This window comes from Barbatula barbatula (assembly GCF_947034865.1).
Source record: "Barbatula barbatula genome assembly, chromosome: 14".
Lineage (NCBI taxonomy): Eukaryota > Metazoa > Chordata > Actinopteri > Cypriniformes > Nemacheilidae > Barbatula > Barbatula barbatula.
The window spans coordinates 20,832,195-20,852,656 of NC_136777.1; the positions used below are offsets into that span (position 1 = coordinate 20,832,195).

Here is a 20,462-nt window from a genome sequence, read left to right on the forward strand (position 1 = left end):
TGTTCATTTTGCTTAAATACTTGTTATATACCTTGTTATATGCTTTTGTCATATTATTATAAATTTTTAATTAATTGTTGCTATACAAGATTTATTAATTTTAGTTTTAGTTTTGCGTATTATTATAATTTTTATAGGCAAAAATATTTTCCAATACTTTTAGTCCCATATTTTATTTGATTTCAATAAACAAAAATAAAATATTTAATTAAGTTTTAATTTCAGTTAAAAAAGTCAGGGTTTTAGTCACCTTTTAGTTTAGGGGTACATTTATGTGCCCGAAAAGATACACCATTTTATGTTTTGTACCACACGCGGAATATTAAAATATTTTAGGAATTACATTTCTCTTCAATCTGACATCTGCAGAAACAGAACCGAATCCAAGATGCCAAGACAGTGGAGGAAAAAGCAGCCAAGATCAAAGAATGGGTGTTGAAGAAGCTGAATGAGGTCTGTTGCTGCTTTTTCTAACCGTGTGTGTTCTGGAAAAAGATTAAGGAAAGAAAGCATGTGAATGTTTATTTGTGATCCCTCACAGTTTGATGTGGAGAATGCCTCTTTGAGAGAGATCAACCAACAACACGAATCTGAGATAGAAGACCTGAAAAGACAACTGCAAGGTATTCTGCACAAGACCACATATAATGTAACTTAAACTTACTTTTAATGTTTCTCCAGTATGCCATATATACACACAGTCACAGTATTTAACTTTTACGCTTGAGATACCTTATTCACAAAATGTGCAATACAACAGCACTAGATCCTGCATTCAAAATGCAATGCCCTTCACCTGCCCGTTTATTTGCATGCACTGGATGTGAACTCATTTTTAAAAGGCAAAAATAAAATGTATTTCAGAAATGAAAACTGATGAGATGAAATCTATGTGATTATGTAGCACACGGTACTTGAGACAGTTGATGCTGCATAATGTATTCTGATTTATATAAAAATATCAAACAGAAACATGTTTTATATTTTGTAGATCATTTTAATGTCATTATGTTGTGTCCTAGCCGTGAATCCTTCTGGTTCTGTTGGCCCAGTCCAGGCCAATGTAGGTGAAGCCCAGCGACTCAGCAGCCTTACATTTGGCTGTTTCCAGATCAGAGGAAAGAACCCTCAGGTACTAACAGGACCAGAACCATCACAGAAAAGCATCAGCAACCTGCCAGATCAGAACAACACACACATGGAGGGCAGGAGACCCTCTACAGGTCAGACCATTCACATAATGACTTTCCTGGAAGCATTAAAGGGTTTAAGATTTGTCGAAGGGATAGTTCAGCTGAAAGTTTTAATGGTGTCATTCTTTTTTTACCCTTATGTCGTTCAAAACCTATAAGAACACAAAAGATGATACCTTGAAGAATATTTCCAAGTGAAAGTCAGTTGGGGACAATGTTGTTTGGTTACCAACATTCTTCAAAATATCTTCTTTTGTGTTCATCTGAAGAAAGAAAGTAATTCAGGTTTGGAATGAAAAGAGCGTGAGTAAATGATGACAGAATTTTCTGTTCATTTGGTGAACTGTCCCTTTAAGTTCAACTATAGTAAATGATCGCCCAGTCTATGTGTTTGATCCAGATTGTGGAATGAAAGGTCCAGAAACCGAGCATTGTGGCACTGACTCTAAAATGGGAACTGAAGAAGAAGGTCAGCGTGACAACACCGGGGAACCATCACCTTGCAGCCTCTCCTCTGTCTTGTCCATCTCCAAAGGAGACAGATGTCTGTTTGAAAGTTTGCGTTTAAACCGGCCCACCAGCGAGGCTAACCTCACCTCTGACGACAGCAGCTCACTGTTCGACGATGACATGCAGCACGCTGAATTATCCATACTCTGCCTTCCTGGAACCAAGAGTACAGAGAAGAAAGGCGGCAACAAAGCGTATATGGAAGATGGATGTTCGGACGACCTAAATAAACGCTTCCAGTCGCAATGTCTGGATTCCTCTTCTTCCTCCAGTGACACAAACATCCCCAGTCCCGTCCTAACTCCAGCTCTCACGCCAAAGCGTCCCACCCCTTCCCAGGATTCCCAAGACACCCCAGCCTCTCCCAAACAGCCCCGTCTGCGCACCCCCAATATTTTTAACGTGAGTTTGGCGTTAGCCAAGAAGCATCTTAGCCAGCCTCCGCTGTACAGCGAAGCCACGTACGGGCGAACACGTAATGCAATTAGCATGCTACGTCCTCTCCGGCCCCACGAAACAGATTTGGACCAAGAGCAAAGAATGGAGACTTGTGATCGAGAGGATCCCAATGTACCTTCCGAACTGCACGCTGAAGTGCCGCCCGAAGAACCAGAAACACCGGAAGCCTGCGCAGCCGTTCCTGGGAGTAAACCCCCGACTCCTCCCTTGCACAGGTTGCCATCTTGGGTAAGTTATGTGAGATGTGAATAAAAATGACAAGAATTTGTGTCATCAAGTTTTTAATGTCGTTCATATGTTTATGTGGTGTTTTTAATATGCTTTAAGACAAACCAGGTGGAAATGTATAATTTTGAACCATCGCTAAGTATTTTCTCCATAAAACTGCTGTTTAAATGTGGATTGAAACTGCTTTGGTTTATGACGTCATAAACCTGTAACCAATCACATCAACTAATTTGTCCCCGGTGGATCAGCAGTTTGAGGCAGAAATATGCAAAGATGGTGCAGAGATTCGGGCTAAAATAATTGCTGCACTGCTTTGTCAGCTCTCAGTTTCACTTTCAGTTTAAGCAGCCTCTGAACAGCCGAGTGCGACTGAGTGGAGGCGGGGCTAAATTGCATATTCATGTCCGTTTCTGTCATCTGCGTATAATTAATGAAGCTTAGGTGTAGAGTTACATTCAAACATAAAATGGGATAAAATTATTGGCCACAGGGGGACTTTAAACCTTCCGTCCTATAATGACTATCCATCTTAGATGACGTATGTTAGGTGGCTTGGGCGGAGCAACCGCTCCCCTTCAACTGTCAGTCTGCTGCCAGTTACATTTCAAAATGCAACCGGTGTTTTTATACATCCAGTCAAATCGAAGAGAAAGACGAAAGCCACGCCGACCATTTTTCTCATTCAAAATTCCATTTCACTCGGAAAAACGTCAAAATACGGCAGTAAAAACGAACGAACTTCCGTTTCATGGGGTCTTTAAGTTCTAAATGTCAATTCTCTGTACGTGCAGGAGAGCAGAATATATGCTGTGGCGAAATCTGGAATTCGTCTATCAGAGATGTCATGCAAACATGTTTCTAATAAAGGTGTGTTTCAGGAACTCTACACACATAATATTCTTCCAGCTGTCCTTTATTTTTCTCAGTCAGTGAAATTTGTTGCTAACTTTCATTACCTTTCTCTGATCCAGGAACTTTTTTGCTTTGCTGTTTGCTCCTTTACTGAAAAACTATTCCTTTCTTTCTTTCTTTCTTTTTTTCCAGACTCCCCCATCCCATCCTCATGCCCGGCCTACATGCTCTACACATCCCTCGTCTACAAGAACACGAGCACACCTGTATTCACCACACTTAAAGGGGTAGAGATCTTTGTGCGCTCTCAGCATTCACCTGCATCATTTTCGACATTTCTTTACAAATGTTGAGAAGTAACGAGTACCGTGTTTGTGCTATAGAGGGCGACATTGTTAAGCACTAATGAGTTTCCAGAGGAGTGGTCCAGTTCAGAGGAGGAGGAGAGTTCAGAGGAGTGTCAGCGTTACTCTGGAGAGGAGGCGGTGTCTCTGTGCGGCTCTCACACCTCAGAGTCACATAAGAACACCAGCCACGAAAGCCCTCGATCCCTGAAGAGAGGTTTGTCTACATCTGATAATAATTTGATAATGCGCCCCTCCCACTTTCAGTTATTTACACAAGTTCACGCATTGCTCTTGTGTGTCTGTCTCTGCAACACACTGTGAGTTGCTTTGGATAAAGAAGACATATGGTCTAAAAGAATGGTCATAACTGGCCTCAGTCACTCATCGTCACCGCGTGTGTTTTTTGTTCTTCTCAGCTGTATCGTTGTCTTCTATGACATCTGAATGCGACTACGCCATCCCTCCTGATGCTTACTCCACTGACACTGAGTGTTCTGAACCAGAGAACAAACTGCCCAAGACCTGCTCCACCAGCAGCGACAATGACAAGAGTGTATGAGACACACGCACATATTTCTGTTTCTTGACAAGTCACATACTGTGCTGAATGAAGGACCAATTGAAATTGTGTTTCAGGACTCAATGGAGAAGTCTGGTTACCTGTTGAAAATGGTAAAGACATGGAAGAAAACATGGAAGAGGCGCTGGTTTATTTTGAAAGACGGGGAGCTGCTGTATTACAAGTCACCGGTCAGTTCAATGACTCACGTCATTCTGATTAGGTTGAATAGAAGATCATGATAAAGGATCGTGAATTCATCTTATCTTTAGACGCGAGTCATAACTAAACTTTTGAAATCCAAGCACCAGTGGGTTTGGGGTGGGACTATCAGTTTTTTTAACCAATGCCAGACCAGGGAAGTGTGCGGAAATGATACACAACAAACTTTAAAAGGGATATTTAACCTAAAAATGACAATTCTGTTATCGTTTATTCACCCTTATGTCATTTCAAAGCTGTTTGACTTTCTTTCTTCTATAGAACACAAAAGAAAATACGTTAAAAAAAGAACGTTTGTATCCCAACAACATTGGCCCCCATTGACTTTCATTGTATGGACACAAAACCACAGAGACAAAATACCTCCTTTGTGTTTCACAGAAGAGTCATATACAGGTTTTGAACGACACGACAGTAATTAAAAGATTTCTTTATTTAAAAATATCGATTTTTTTTATTATACGGTGAACGGTTCCTTTAAGGCCTCACATTAGCTGCTGGTTTCTTATGATAAATAATTCATGAATCACAGTAATGTCAGTTAAAAAATTTACAGTTTTTATCAATTTATCCAAATATAATAAAGTATATGGAAAAATAGAAGTAATAATAATTATTGATGATGTGAACATGGGTTGTAAAATGGTGACTTCTTTTATCAGGATGTTACTCTGACCCAGCATGACTGATTATATAGTTTTATCTAAAAGCGAGTAAGATAGAAATAAAACTTGTTTTTTTCTGGGGGTTTTATAGAGTAATGTCATCCGTAAGCCTCAAGGCCAGATTGAGCTCATCGCTTCAAGCACCATAGCACGCGGTGATGGGAAACAGATCCTTCAGGTATTGTGTGTACAGTGTGTGAATGACATTTACGGTGTTTGTTCATGCTCAGATGTAGTTTCAATCTGACTCTCTGTGTGTTGATGTTATACTTCAGGTGTTGACAGGTAAGAGCGTGCATTATCTGAAGGCGGATTCTCCAAACCTCCTGGAGGAGTGGCTGACGGTTCTGCAGAGCGTTGTGAGAATCAAAGCTGCTAGTCCTCTTTTCACACAACCGGACGTACGGCCCGTCATGAAAGGACACCTGACAAAGGTATCCCGTAAAAATCACGTTTTACTTTTTCCCACACAGCAAAGGGAATAAATGCAGAGCAAACAAAGGCCTCATAAGATATGAAAGAGCATCCCTGTGTAGTTTATTTTACCATGTTTTAAGCATGAACCAAACTATTTAGACAGGTATGTGTCTCACAAGTACATTTTTCTTGTCTTGATAATGTTTTTATATTTCACTGAAAACTATATGATTTCCTATATGCTAATTGTCTTCATCGAGGTGAAGTATGGATACTCGAAGCATGTGTGGGGTGCACTTTTTGGGAAGGCGCTGTACTACTTCAGAAGTCAAGAGGATAAGGTCTTCTGTCTTCCTAAATCTGTCATCTTACCAAGGGCTTTATTTGTGTGTAAATGCGCTAATATCTTATTTCCCATCCCAGTTTCCTCTGGGTCAGGTCAAGCTGTGTAACGCTCGTGTGGAGGAAGTGGATAAGTCATGTGACTCTGATAAAGTGTCTGCACAATACACTCTTTCCATTCAGCCAGTGAGTCAGAGCCCAACATACCTGCTTATTGACTCACCTCATGAGAAGGTAAGATGGGAAATTTCCCTCTGAATCACCGCCTGTTTTCCCACGCAAGGCTGTCATTTATCTGTAATATTTTAGTTTGTTTATTACTTGGGCAACGTAACCAAATGAGCAATTTCATGCAAATGTCAATCTTTAGATAAAAAGATCTTTACCAGGTCAGAGGTCAATATTTGGTGGTTTAAATGCATGTGAGGTAAAGTTTTGAAAGCGCTTTTGTGCACTTTTAAAGAGTCGTCACATCCATAACGGTCCATGTTCCTCATAAATGGCCACATGAAAATAAAGTAACCATTTTATGTTCTATGTAAAGTCATCCCTTCTCCATTTGTTGGGTATTTTTGCTTCTGGTTTGTGTATTTTAATTCACAGAAGTCCTACAAAGGATGTTGTCTCTCAAAAACCTGCATCCTTTTTTGTCACATCCATAGGCATGAATTCTTCCCTCTTTTAAAATAGAAAACTTAAGTATAGACTGAAATTTTTAGACAGCTTTTGGGGGTTTTTGGACCTTTATTGTGAGGGTGTTTAGCAGGGTTATTTTAGTTTTCTAAAATTAATATTTAATATTCCTGTTCATTGAAATCAAATCAAATATTTACAAATATTTCTTTGGAATAACTTTACTCAGGGAAAAATTTAAATGTTACCCCAAGTGTTTTTAGTTTAAAGCAGTAAAATTAAAAACGTTAAAATACAATTAAAATGAACAAATCTTATATAGCAACATTAAACATAAACCAATAAGTTATAAGATGACAAAAGCGTATACCAACATTGCTAAAACTAATTAAAATTAACACAAAAACTAAAATCATAATAATCTGGTGTTTAGTAAAATATAAACGGATGGCCAATATATTGGTATAAAATACATTCTCTGAGAATTTATATTTCAAGTTTTGACCGAAAATATCACATCCATAACGCTGGAATTGCTCTATTTTTTATCACCTAGTAACAATCTTAGGTAACTTACATTTTTCGCCTAAAAATATGCTAAAATATATGACTATTTTCTTACTTACAATATGAGGTAATACTTTCCAACCGTTAAAACCTGATTTCACATCCAATTTCACTTCTAAAACGTCTCCCAGCATTTCTTCCACATGACATCATCTCCTACAATTCTGCTAAATACATTTCTCTACATTTGTATTAATTTTGGTCAAAGGATTACTCGCATAGGTTTTTATTTCAATTTATTTATTCATTAAGTCATTCGTACTATTTTGTACTGACCACTAGAACCTCGAAAGCTACATTATTTAGCATTTCACTTGCACACTTCTTGCTGACATCAAGTTGAATGTCTCTCTGTTTTCCTCTTGTAGACGGCCTGGCTGTACCATCTGTCTGTGGCAGCGGGCACTGCAGTGGGGCAGGTGGGCACTGAGTTTGAGCAGCTGGTTGGTAAACTTCTCAACGTGGATGGAGATCCAGGTAAGAGTCTTACAGCTCCTTTCAGTGCCTGATGATTGTGTTTGAGTTCAGTTAATGAAAAGCAAGCTTGGCATCGCAGGGTCTCATCTCTGGAGACATCCAGCGCTGTGTTTCACTAAGGAAGGACTGTCTTCTCCACTCACCACCCTGCCCTCCCAGGCCCTTCAAACCGAAGCAATAAAGCTCTTTAAGGTTATAACAATTCATGTTTGCTTAATACGCGTTGGAGTGCAAGACTGACTTTCTTGACTTGACCTCTTTCTGTTTTCACAGACATGTCAACTGTTTATAAATGTCGCCATTGACACTCCAGCCATAGATTATCATGTGACTTTAGCCCAGTGTGCTCTGCAAGTGTGTCTCACCCACCCAGAGCTCCAAACTGAAATCTACTGCCAGCTTATTAAACAGACGCGCAGGAGACAACCGAACGGTCAGCCGGGACCCCTGCAGGTGAGAGGATAAAATGCTTGTAACTTGTATTTCTCAATTTGAAAATAAGTCCAGCAGGGGGCGTACTGTCAACTCCTACATTTTCTCTACCTTTGCCAACACAGGGTTGGCAGTTTTTGGCTCTGTGTGTCGGCCTCTTCCTGCCCACACACCCCATTCTTTTGCTTTTGCAACTGCACCTTAAAAGGCATGGAGATTTACGGTAAATATACAAAAAAAGGCACTTCCCAAGAATCCCATCTCTCGCGCTTAAAGTCGTCCCATCTCTGCACTTTTACCAGGACGGAAGTGGGAAAGTATGCCATCTACTGCCAGCGTTCACTGGAGCGGACGCAGCAGAAAGGTGAACGGCAAGCTCGGTCGTCACGTATGGAGATCCTGTCTATCCTTCTGAGGAATCCTTATCACCACTCTCTACCCTTCAGCGTGCCTGTGCACTTCCTTAACAACACATACCAGGTTTATGCAAAACAACATGACATGCACAAGCAGTCAAGCTGAATTAGTGTTTATGTTACATAGGGCGAGCATTTCGATAGAAACAATGCTTTGCTCTTAAAAAGCTATTGCTTTAGATCCCTTTTTGCTCACTGTAGTTTTGAAGAATGAGGAGGTGTGTCCAAACCTTCAAAAAGTGACAAAGAGAATGCGAAGTACAGTTTAACTGATACTGTATTATTGTTTGCCATCGCGTCACTTGCCAGGTTGTTGGTTTTGATGCTTCGACAACAGTGGAGGAATTCCAGAGCCGACTGAATCAGGACACAGGCGTGAGGAAGACTGGTCAGTCTGGTTTCAGCCTTTATTCCGACGACCCCACCGGCAGAGACTTTGAACAGTGTCTTCAGGGAAACCTGAAGGTCAAACACACACCAATGCTTCATATACACCTACTTATAAAACTCCTATACGTTTAACACAAAGGCATTATGGTTTGTCCTCAGATTTGTGATATTATTGCGAAATGGGAGCAGGCCGCAAAGGAGCAGCACTCGGGCAAATCTGAGAATGCCAGGACCATCAAACTCACTTATAAGAACAGGTACCGATGAGAAATGGGCTGTGTGTATCAACAGAGTTTAGCGAGTAACTAACATCAGGTTTGCGTCCTGTAGGTTATATTTCGCACAGCAGATGAGAGGAGAGACGGAGAGAGAGCGTTTCCTGTTGGCTTACCAAACAAATGAGGAAATAACAGCAGGTCGCTTCCCTGTAAACAAAGAGCTGGCTTTAGAGATGGCCGCTCTGCTTGCTCAGGTACGGTACACGGTCACCACCATCCGCTACTTCAAAGAAATAATCCACGCGCCCACCCGCCCGGACGTATAATTTTCTCCGATCTAGATATCCGCACCCGATCGTCTCTTGAATTACTCAAATTCTTTGTTTTAAGCATGAACATCTATTTATAACACAAAAGTTTGTCTTTGGCCAGATTAACACAGGCTTTACTCCCTTTGAAGACTTTGAATATCGGCGTTTCTGTCACTGCAACACACAAAGGATGACTGGATAACAGTACAATTTCTAGCCCTGTCTGTTCAAAGAATTTGCGATATTATACTGCACCTTTCCAAACAGATATACAAAGCAACAATTAAGAACTTTAGATAGAACAGATAGAGAACAAAGGCCTATAGATAACAGAACGGTGCCAATTCAGCCTAAACTCCATGTTGTAGGATTAGCTACTTGGCCTTTGCACTGCGCCAAAACAGAATAGCATCTACTGTGCCAGGATTCAGGTTTCTCCCAGAATAAAAGCCAATTTTCCTCTGAGGACTCAACTAACTGAACGTTTGAAGAACTGGATTCTTCCACGTCATCCATCATTCTGGGTGTCTCTTCTTCCCATTCTGCGAAGTCCACCTTCTGATTTTTCTGCTGCCATGTTCCACTGCAACGGGGATATTAAACCCGTCCGCGCACACGACCAACAGTTACAGTGATCTATGTGCTTTGGTAATGCGGGACAATATAAAATAATAAATGGATTTTATAATTCATTTATTGTAACTTTACTGTTCCATCGAACTTCCCGTTCTTGAAATGATGTTTTATTAACAAAGTTCGGAAGGAACCTAAGCATATAAATCAGCCCGATGTTCCATCAGCAGTAATCACCTATCAGCCGAGCACGCTATCTCTACTTAATTATCTAGGCTGGTTCACCATCAGCAATCACCTATCAGCCGAGCACGTAATCTCTACTTAATGATCTAGGCTGGTTCACCATCAGCAATCACCGTATCTACCCTATCAGCTCCTGCAAGCTCTATCATAAATAGACAAACAATCTTACCTGTTGCATCTTGTCAGATAAGCATCGTCAAGTTTCGCCACTATGTCAGAGTCTCCCGTGGTCTCTAAAGTAGCAAACGTTCCAGATCCTTCGGTGCCATCATGCGCACCCCAGCTTTCCAGCTCAGGGTCGGATTATACGGACTATTTCCAAGCTTCGCCGCGGGGCCGCCATCCCCGCCGCTCTGAGCGGCGTGCATCTAAGAGGAAGGGTTCGTCATCGCTCCCACCGGCACGATCTCCACCTCATTCACCGGCGTCATCATACGCCTCTGCGCTCCCCAAGATATCTGCATGCAGCAAGTGGACGATCCAGAGCCTTCGTCTGGCCCTTGCCAACGCGGACGTCCCATTCAGCAGGCGGATGTCGAAACTAGAGCTCTACACCCTTTACGTGTCGTCCCAGGCTGACGTCCCCTCGATGAGGTTGGCACGATCGGCTGTCAATAACGAGCCAGGCTCGGCTCGGGGTCCCGTCTATTCCAGGCACGGGCAATCTACCTCCGCGGCTCGGCTAGGCCTCCCTCACTCGAGCCGACGCAGCAAGCCTTCGGCAAGTCTTGGAAGCGTTCAGGTCATGCTAGAAGCCACGGATATCCCGATCGAGCACCTCCGGCAGCCCGCGGCATATCAGCTCAACGCGTGGGACAGCACAGCGACTGTAGATGACCGCCCCGTACAGGCTGGCCGGCAACTCTCAGGAGCCCTGGCTCACCCATACGTCTCAGGCGTGAGGCTGCCTCCGGTGGGAATACAACCGCTGGTCTCTGGACCACTATTCTTTGGCGCCGTCGCTAGCGCAAGCTTGTCTCCGTTACACATACAAACGCCCGACATTAGATTCGCCTTGCCCGCCCCGGGCTCTTGGCTCCCCAGTGCGAGCCTGCCTCCGCTGGGGACACAAGCGCTGGTCTCCGGACCGCAGTTCTTCGCTTCCGCCGCTAGCGCGAGCATGTCTCCGTTAGATGCACAAGCGGACGCCATTAGATTCGCCTTGCCCGCCCCGGGCTCTTGGCTCCCCAGTGCGAGGCTGCCTCCGCTGGGGACACAAGCTCTGGTCTCCGGACCGCAGTTCTTCGCTTCCGCCGCTAGCGCGAGCATGTCTCCGTTAGATGCACAAGCGGACGCCATTAGATTCGCCTTGCCCGCCCCGGGCTCTTGGCTCCCCAGTGCGAGGCTGCCTCCGCTGGGGACACAAGCGCTGGTCTCCGTACCACAATTCCTTGACACCGCTACCACCGCTACCCCGAGCCTATCTCTGTTAGACGCACAAGCGGCCGCCATTAGATTCGCTTTTCCCGCCCCTGGATCTTGGCCCGCGGCGCCGGAATTGATTTCTGGGGTGAGGCTGCCTCCGTTAGAGTCACAGGCCTCAGTCCCTGGGCCTCATATCTCCGGCGCCGCTGCCAACGCTAGCACGAGCTTGTCGCCGCACAACGCGCAAACGACTGCCATTCTCTCTCTTCAACAGGCACGCCCCACGTTTTCATTGGCCACAGCCGCTGCGATGCCAGCGCCTCCACACGTGCATGTGATGGAACCTCCACCAGTCTCCAGCAACATCAGAGCGCAGATTTTGGCAGAAGTCCAGGCTGCTGGCGCTCGAAGCGGACCCCAGGCCTATTCCTGTACAACCTTATCCGGAGTTGATCTTCCAGTGAATCACCCACTGCAAACGCTTCTCGATGCCTCTCTCAATTCCATAACTAAGGCAGTTTCCCCCAGGACCCTGCAATCATACCTCACGGCGTGGAGAAGCTTCAGATCATTTCACCAGGCTTTCAGCATTCCCTTCCCAGAATTTTCTCTCCTCACAATTACCTCATACATCTCATTTCTCAACACCGCAAAAAACCTTCAGGCCAGCTCCATCAGAGGTTACCTCAGCGGACTCCAGTTCTTCCATAAATTGATTTTCAACTCCCCGTCACCGGCCATAGCAAGCTCCCAAACATCAATGATTATCCAAGGCATACGAAGATCCCAACCCGCCCGTCAGGACGCTAGGAGGCCCATTACCTTGGAGATTCTCACCAAATGCATCTCCACCCTCCGCAAGGGATATCACTCCACACATGTTGCCCGCACACTTGACGCCATGTTCACATTGGCGTTCTTCGGCTTTCTACGATGCTCAGAGATCACCACCACATCCAAATTCGACCCTTCAGTTCACCCCACCATGAATGACCTCCAGGTGCTGGATTCGGAGACGATTTCTTACTCGATTAAGCAAAGTAAGACTGACCAGACCAGGAGAGGTCATTTCGTCTACGTGTTCAACATCAATTCACCGATTCAGCCATATCGAACCCTCCTAGCCTACCTTCGCTACAGACAACCCCGGTCAGCGGCCTTATCGGATCCCCTCTTCGTCGACGACTCTAATCGCCCGGCCTCACGCTTCTGGTTTCAGAAGCACCTCAAAGCCGTCCTGCTCCAATCTGGCATCCCAGCAGACAACTTTTCCGGTCACTCCTTCCGCATAGGCGCAGCTACCACAGCCGCCCAAAAGGGCCTATCCCAGCCGCAGATCCAAGCCCTAGGCCGTTGGTCATCAGAGGCTTTTAGAAGCTACATCCGGACAGACTTGTCGCTCCTCAGGGAAGCCCAGCAAACACTCCTTGCCCGTATCATCTGATAGTCTCGGATGTTAGTTCAAACCTCAGCCACTTTGACTCATGATTCCTTGAAGATCGCATCACCTTCGGACCAATCGACTCAAGCAGGCGTCGCATTCACAAGTTACCAGTTGTCCAGCTTTGACACCCGGGAACACCTTCGGAGGAGATGGTTCTCACATCTGGGGCTCGGCTGAGCCAGTCTTCTTTGCTGAAGGCGGCACCACAATACAGTTTGTTAACAAGGCAGCCAGCGCTTCCATCTCACGACATTGTTCTCAAAGTCTCGAAGACTGCACCACTCGCCCAACCGGCCCCGCAGGGGTCCTAGCCTCCAACAAGTGCTCCGTAGCAGTAGGCACCACCAGCAATGAAGCCAGTATCGCAGCAGCGACCGCCCCCGCAGGGGCCCGAGCTTCCAACAAGTGGTCTGTAGCAGCAGGAACCACCAGCAATGAAGCCAGTATCGCAGCAGCGACCGCCCCCGCAGGGGCCCGAGCTTCCAACAAGTGGTCTGTAGCAGCAGGAACCACCAGCAATGAAGCCAGTATCGCAGCAGCGACCGCCCCCGCAGGGGCCCGAGCTTCCAACAAGTGTTCTGTAGCAGCAGGCACCACCAGCAATGAAGCCAGTATCGCAGCAGCGACCGCCCCCGCAGGGGCCCGAGCTTCCAACAAGTGCTCTGTAGCAGCAGGCACCACCATCAATGAAGCCAGTATCGCAGCAGCGACCGCCCCCGCAGGGGCCCGAGCTTCCAACAAGTGCTCTGTAGCAGCAGGCACCACCAGCAATGAAGCCAGTATCGCAGCAGCGACCGCCCCCGCAGGGGCCCGAGCTTCCAACAAGTGTTCTGTAGCAGCAGGCACCACCAGCAATGAAGCCAGTATCGCAGCAGCGACCGCCCCCGCAGGGGCCCGAGCTTCCAACAAGTGCTCTGTAGCAGCAGGCACCACCAGCAATGAAGCCAGTATCGCAGCAGCGACCGCCCCCGCAGGGGCCCGAGCTTCCAACAAGTGGTCTGTAGCAGCAGGAACCACCAGCAATGAAGCCAGTATCGCAGCAGCGACCGCCCCCGCAGGGGCCCGAGCTTCCAACAAGTGTTCTGTAGCAGCAGGCACCACCAGCAATGAAGCCAGTATCGCAGCAGCGACCGCCCCCGCAGGGGCCCGAGCTTCCAACAAGTGCTCTGTAGCAGCAGGCACCACCAGCAATGAAGCCAGTATCGCAGCAGCGACCGCCCCCGCAGGGGCCCGAGCTTCCAACAAGTGGTCTGTAGCAGCAGGCACCACCAGCAATGAAGCCAGTATCGCAGCAGCGACCGCCCCCGCAGCACTCGTGCATTGGTCACGCAACGCGCATTGGTCGCACAAGGGTCACACTCGTGCATTGGTCACGAAACGCGCATTGGTCGCACAAGGGTCACACTCGTGCATTGGTCACGCAACGCGCATTGGTCGCACAAGGGTCACACTCGTGCATTGGTCACGAAACGCGCATTGGTCGCACAAGGGTCACACTCGTGCATTGGTCACGCAACGCGCATTGGTCGCACAAGGGTCACACTCGTGCATTGGTCACGAAACGCGCATTGGTCGCACAAGGGTCACACTCGTGCATTGGTCACGAAACGCGCATTGGTCGCACAAGGGTCACACTCGTGCATTGGTCACGAAACGCGCATTGGTCGCACAAGGGTCACACTCGTGCATTGGTCACGAAACGCGCATTGGTCGCACAAGGGTCACACTCGTGCATTGGTCACGAAACGCGCATTGGTCGCACAAGGGTCACACTCGTGCATTGGTCACGCAACGCGCATTGGTCGCACAAGGGTCACACTCGTGCATTGGTCACGAAACGCGCATTGGTCGCACAAGGGTCACACTCGTGCATTGGTCACGCAACGCGCATTGGTCGCACAAGGGTTCCCAGTCACACTCGTGCATTGGTCACGCAAGCGCATTGGTCGCACAAGGGTCGACCGCCCCCGCAGGGGCCCGAGCTTTCAACAAGTGCTCTGTAGCAGCAGACACTACTAGCAATGAGGTTAGTATCACAGCAGCAACTGCCCCCGCAGGGGCCCGAGCTTCCAACAAGTGCTCTGTAGCAGCAGACACTACTAGCAATGAGGTTAGTATCACAACAGCAACTGCCCCCGCAGGGGCCCGAGCTTCCAACAAGTGCTCTGTAGCAGCAGACACTACTAGAAATGAGGTTAGTATCACAGCAGCAACTGCCCCCGCAGGGGCCCGAGCTTCCAACAAGCGCTCTGTAGCAGCAGACACTACTAGCAATGAGGTTAGTATCACAGCAGCAACTGCCCCCGCAGGGGCCCGAGCTTCCAACAAAGCTCTGTAGCAGCAGACACTACTAGCCATGAGGCCAGTATCGCAGCAGCGATAGCCCTAACAGGCCCTCATCCTTTCGTTTATTAAATTTCAGGTTGTACCTCCGTAACGCACAGCATGGCATTTTTGGGGGGGTGTATGCGTACTTCGGCGGTTGTCCAGCTTTATTTGCATTTGGGGGGTGTGTTCTGGGCTCGAGCCGGTTCCGAGCCCGGAGCACTTGCTCTGAGCAGGGTAGAGTGCTCCGGGTTCGGATAGATCCGGCGGGCTCGGAGCCCACTCCCTGCACAACACGCCAAATACGCATAACCTTCATTCCCATGCTTTACCATCTATCCCAACAAGGAGCTGTTTATTAGCGAGGGCGAACTCGTGAATGACAGTGTGCGCTAAACTTGCAACAGCACCTTTTCTCTTGCACTTGTCTATCATTTCCGGCACGTCTGTGATGCCTTCTGGTGAATTCCAGTCACTGAACGTGTGTGTTAACATAGTGTTCAGCATGTGTGCGGAGCATGGAACCCAGTGGTAGGTCCGAAGTGCAGCCTTAAAGTTCGGGCCCTGGTCACTGACAAAAACTATTTAATAACTCGTTAACGTAATATTTTCGCACTTTTTTTAGATGCCACTTCTCGTCGATATAGTGACTTGTAGGAACAGTATATGCCCTCTTGTTAAATGTGTTCATCCACATATCTGTGGTAACAGCACTCCCAATGTATTTCAAACCTTTTTGGATGGCCTTTGAACGTTTTGTCTGTACCAGCGGCAGCCTTTTTCTTTGTCCTGTCGGAAACAGTTTGGCGATAGGGTATGGTAGCGTGGAAAATTATAGCTCTAAATGAAATGTTTTAGGAGATTTACTCTAGTTTTTTTTTGCATTACGCTAAACATTTAAAATAATATTGAATTTGTCAGTAACGTTAAATCTCATTGGTTCTCATGTATTTGGTGACTAGTTGTCATGTTATGTTTTGTCACAAGACAAGAACCAATAAGATTTGAATTTATTGACATTTACTACAATTGATGGATATTTGAATTTGGTGCTTATTTGTGATCGTTTTTAGTTTCAATTTCACCAAAAAAGCGCAAAATATGAATTTGGCTTCAGTACACATTTTTTTAAACCTACTGGATGGGTGTATGTTTAACCATTTGGATTGTTGTGAGTTTCAGGTTGTATTTCCTTACATAACCATGCTTAGTATAATACATACATATGTACAAAAAAATTCCCACGGTAAAATTATATTCACAGTACAAGTAAGAATAAAAATTGAAATCTGAAAAGTTTCAAAGAAATATACAATTAAAAAACGTTGAGAATTGAGAGAATTTAATAACAACAACAATTTGTGAGACCATTTACAAATGATTTTCAGTTTTTCCCGAATCTACTATTATAACTTTATTTTAGGGACTTTTGTTTCATTCTGTGAATTTCTAACTATATTCCTCCCAAATTTCAAATAGAAATATTGTTTCTATTTGCATTTATTCGCAGAAAATGAAAACTGGAGAAACTAAATTTGAAAAGAAAATAACAGAAAAGATGCTCTGTATTTTTTCAGGCCTCAAATACTGCAAAGAAAACAAGTTCATATTCACTTTTATGCAACACAACAGTAATATGTGTGCATGTATTTAGGAACAGTTCAGATTTTTTTTCTTTCGCATTACTGTTGGATGACTTTGTCACTCCTGAGGTTTGATTTTGTTGAAACACAACAGCCACTGGAATGGAAACAATGCATCTAGAAATGATGATGAAATTAAAATTTGGAATGGTCTCTTCCATTTTTTTCTGCGGCTGTATATGTAGTACATACATTGAATACACAAAGTGACAGTAATGCTTATAAAAATCTGGTGTGGCGTGAGAGTAAATGAATAAAGTATGAGAGAATTTTGGGGGGTTGAATCTTTAAGCAAATATTGAAAATATGTGTGTATCACCCAGGTGGAATTTGGTGACTATGAACGTCCATTTTGTAGCCCGGGTGGATCAGGAGCTTCACAGACTAAATCTAAGCAGACCCTGAAACAGGTTCTGGAGCGTTTCTACCCGAAGCATTACAGACACACCTGTACTGAGGAGCACATGGGGTATTTACGCCTCCAATGACTACATGTAACATAAACACAATCTATCTGTTCATTAACACTGAGGTTCTTACAATCACAGGCAGTTACTACAGAGGCTGTCCACCCGCTGGGCATCTCTGAGGGGTCGGACTTCCTCTGAATGCATACGAATCTACATGACCGTAGCTCGGAAGTGGACACTTTTTGGAGCCAAACTATTTGAGGCCGAGGTGAAATGTGATTGTTTAGCTTAACAACTAGCGGATGAAGTATAAAATGTAATGTTATTTTATACAACAGCATTTTTTTCCTCATGTTTACTGGCTATTTACCCCAAGCCATATATATACCTCAGGCTGCAGTTAGCATTTCAATGTCATTCCAAACACATCTTCAGTCTTTGTTAATCTTGCTCTCAATCTTCCCACAGCCTTTATGTCCAACTCTGCAGCCCAACATGCGGGTTTGGCTGGCAGTACATGAAAATGGAGTCAGCGTACTGGAGTTCAACTCAATAGTAAGTCAACACGGTGTTCTTATCATTCTAAATCTTGTCATTTAAAAAAAAAGTGGTTGTCAAAGAGCTACATAGATTCTTCAGCTTTTCTTTTTTCTAGAAAGTTCTGGAGTCTCACCCTCATAAAACCATTGTGACATTCGGAGCGTGCGTTCAGGACTTTATGCTGGTGGTAGCTGCGGGTTCTGGCATCAGCGCGTCCAAAGAAGAGCCCACAGAGAAGCATCTGTTTGCTATGGCCTCCTCTAAAGTAAGTACTGTACAGCACAAACGTGTCGTGACTCGTGTACTTGGTGCTTAACATGGAAACTGTGGAGGGTCCCATTGCCGGAACATCTTCATTTATATAGTTCGAAAGAAGAAAATACAAACTCAAACATGCACGTCTGTACATGCGTATTTCACAACAGTCTACGATGGCACTGTTTGTCTTGTCCTGTTTCTCAGGTTCGAGACGTGACGTTGCTCATAGCCAGCTACATAAACAGCGCACAACAGCAAAAAGCGGCGGCCCACCACCTTTCCGCTCCGGCCCTGATGCTGGCTCAGTCAGGAGAGCTGAAAAGCAATGAATCAAGAAGCAAATCTCCAGCGGGGACCTGCAGACCCAGCAAAGCCCCCACCTTGCTTTGATTCATTTACTAGTGGAAATTGTTTTTGTTCTCTCAGTCTTCTTCCTAGTGCAGTAAGAAGTACACTACCCAGGGAGTCAGTCGTTTAGTCTTCTTTAGGGCTTTTTTAGTGTTTGATGGTTGGCTGCCTAGAAATGCCCAGAATGCAAAACCCAGTGCACTGCGGTTGCTCGATGTTCACCTATCGTATAAATGGCATCATTTGTTCTTCAGTCTTACAATTGAGCAAAATTTGAGTCTTATAAGGATGCTGTACACTAATGCGTGACAGAATAATTATGACATTTTGTGTTATGTAAGAGTCTCGTGTGTCTGGACGTTGTACATTTGAAGGGAATCTCTCATAACGCCCGTTGTTCTCAATGGTGATTATTATTGGATTCTCATCACTGTGATGCAGTGTTCATTTCAATCATCTGAAATACATGTACTACCATCATGTATTAATCTTGTTTATTATTTAAGTGTCTTTTTATAACTTCACAATAATGCACATTTGATTTTGAATGAAGGTTATGTGAATTTGGATAATATTTTGTGCATTTCTTTATTTTGGCTTGGGGATGAAATGTGACTCAGGACATGCACCTGACAGGCTTGATGAGATTTACCCAAATATACAACATGGCATGATGGTCCCTCTGTATGAAATTTATAACAACTGACGTAAGCTTGTTATAAAACAATACATTTGTATAAATACTAACCAAACACATTTCTTTTATAATCTCACCTTGTGTGGATATGTTATTTATTAAGAAACTATTACTTTATACATTTTTCAGATATATTTACTCGCCTCGTCATTTACAGGAAACTGTAAATCGGGATGAAAGATTGAGCAATACCATTAATCCTCCTACGATATCACTTTCGATGGAAATATCACCACGTACATGTTTAAGCATGTAGAGTAAAAACACGATGGGAATATAATTAAAACAGGAAGTGCATTGTGATCTGTGGTGACAGTTGGAGTCTGTGATGGTTGTGGTGTTAAAGGTTTAGTTACTACAAAATGAAATGGAAAGCGAAGTGATTTAAAACTCCTATTGTTTCATGATTGTGATGTTTCTTCTTTTCCCCGAATTGCAATCGATGATGATGTCATAAGAAAACTATTTATTCTCAAATGTATTATCTACAAATATTTTCTATGCGAAACTAAATAAATATTATAACTATCAAAAGAGTGATTTTTTTCTAAGTAACGCACATGAATATTGAAGTGGGTAAGTTGAACAATATTTTATTATTCTGTCATGACGTCCATTTGCATGTTACCCAAATGTCTGATTTGTATTTCGTTCTCACGTGTCCTGCTATTTCCCAAACAATTGGAATGAACCAAACAGGTGTGCGTTCCCCATTCCCATATTCTTCCAAGTTGTTTTAGTCATGTTATGAGATTGTTTCCCATTGTTCTACTGACTCCTTTGACTTTACACTAAATCAAATCCATTTTTTTTTACGCTGGTATGTTTTAAGGGAAAAGTTTGCCTTATAGTTCCGACGGCAGCCAAACCCGTTTAGTCATCCATTGACCTTTTTTCTATCTGTGCTTGCCAGCCCGGACTCATTATTAAAGAAAAAATGCAGTGGAGTGTCACAGTGATCTACATACAGAATACTTTATTTAGAAAACCCCAAAGGTATGTTTGTATATAAAATGCTTATTATTTATATATCACCTCCTACATTACAGTGGATGTTATTGTACTCTAGGCAATTTAAAGGCATTGCTTTGTTGCATTAACCGTAGCAACTCTATACATTGCTTGGCTTTGAGTCAACACGTGCATCAAAACACAGAAATGCCCCTCCCTACCATGACCCACACTCATCTAATAGGCTTTGTTTTTTAATCCCACCTTCTTTGCCATGGAAACTCACACTGATTGACATGGAGACTGACTATGTGGCTCCAGTGTGAGCGGTTGGGGGAGGACTGATCCACCAAAACCTGTCCAAACCAGTCTGAAACAAATGCTTCAGGCACTTTTCGGAAACCTCAAGCTCAAAACAATGAGA

The 20,462-nt window shown here is 44.5% G+C and overlaps 1 protein-coding gene across 1 annotated transcript in view; it reads left to right on the forward strand.

Moving 5' to 3' along the window:
• plekhh2 (pleckstrin homology domain containing, family H (with MyTH4 domain) member 2) overlaps window positions 1–19,621 on the forward strand; it is a 35,064-nt gene extending 15,443 nt beyond the window's left edge. The window contains exons 5-30 of the mRNA XM_079472321.1: window positions 370–453; window positions 542–623; window positions 1,023–1,223; window positions 1,594–2,390; window positions 3,182–3,257; window positions 3,435–3,529; window positions 3,626–3,803; window positions 4,006–4,142; window positions 4,226–4,339; window positions 5,127–5,213; window positions 5,311–5,469; window positions 5,713–5,793; window positions 5,876–6,028; window positions 7,363–7,471; window positions 7,551–7,663; window positions 7,745–7,924; window positions 8,029–8,126; window positions 8,206–8,383; window positions 8,629–8,784; window positions 8,869–8,966; window positions 9,040–9,181; window positions 17,158–17,303; window positions 17,383–17,512; window positions 17,713–17,799; window positions 17,900–18,049; window positions 18,247–19,621. Coding sequence (XP_079328447.1) covers window positions 370–453; window positions 542–623; window positions 1,023–1,223; window positions 1,594–2,390; window positions 3,182–3,257; window positions 3,435–3,529; window positions 3,626–3,803; window positions 4,006–4,142; window positions 4,226–4,339; window positions 5,127–5,213; window positions 5,311–5,469; window positions 5,713–5,793; window positions 5,876–6,028; window positions 7,363–7,471; window positions 7,551–7,663; window positions 7,745–7,924; window positions 8,029–8,126; window positions 8,206–8,383; window positions 8,629–8,784; window positions 8,869–8,966; window positions 9,040–9,181; window positions 17,158–17,303; window positions 17,383–17,512; window positions 17,713–17,799; window positions 17,900–18,049; window positions 18,247–18,432 — 4,017 coding nt within the window. The 3' untranslated portion in view covers window positions 18,433–19,621. The remainder of the gene's footprint in view (window positions 1–369; window positions 454–541; window positions 624–1,022; window positions 1,224–1,593; window positions 2,391–3,181; window positions 3,258–3,434; window positions 3,530–3,625; window positions 3,804–4,005; window positions 4,143–4,225; window positions 4,340–5,126; window positions 5,214–5,310; window positions 5,470–5,712; window positions 5,794–5,875; window positions 6,029–7,362; window positions 7,472–7,550; window positions 7,664–7,744; window positions 7,925–8,028; window positions 8,127–8,205; window positions 8,384–8,628; window positions 8,785–8,868; window positions 8,967–9,039; window positions 9,182–17,157; window positions 17,304–17,382; window positions 17,513–17,712; window positions 17,800–17,899; window positions 18,050–18,246) is intronic.
• The last annotated feature ends 841 nt before the right edge of the window (window positions 19,622–20,462 follow it).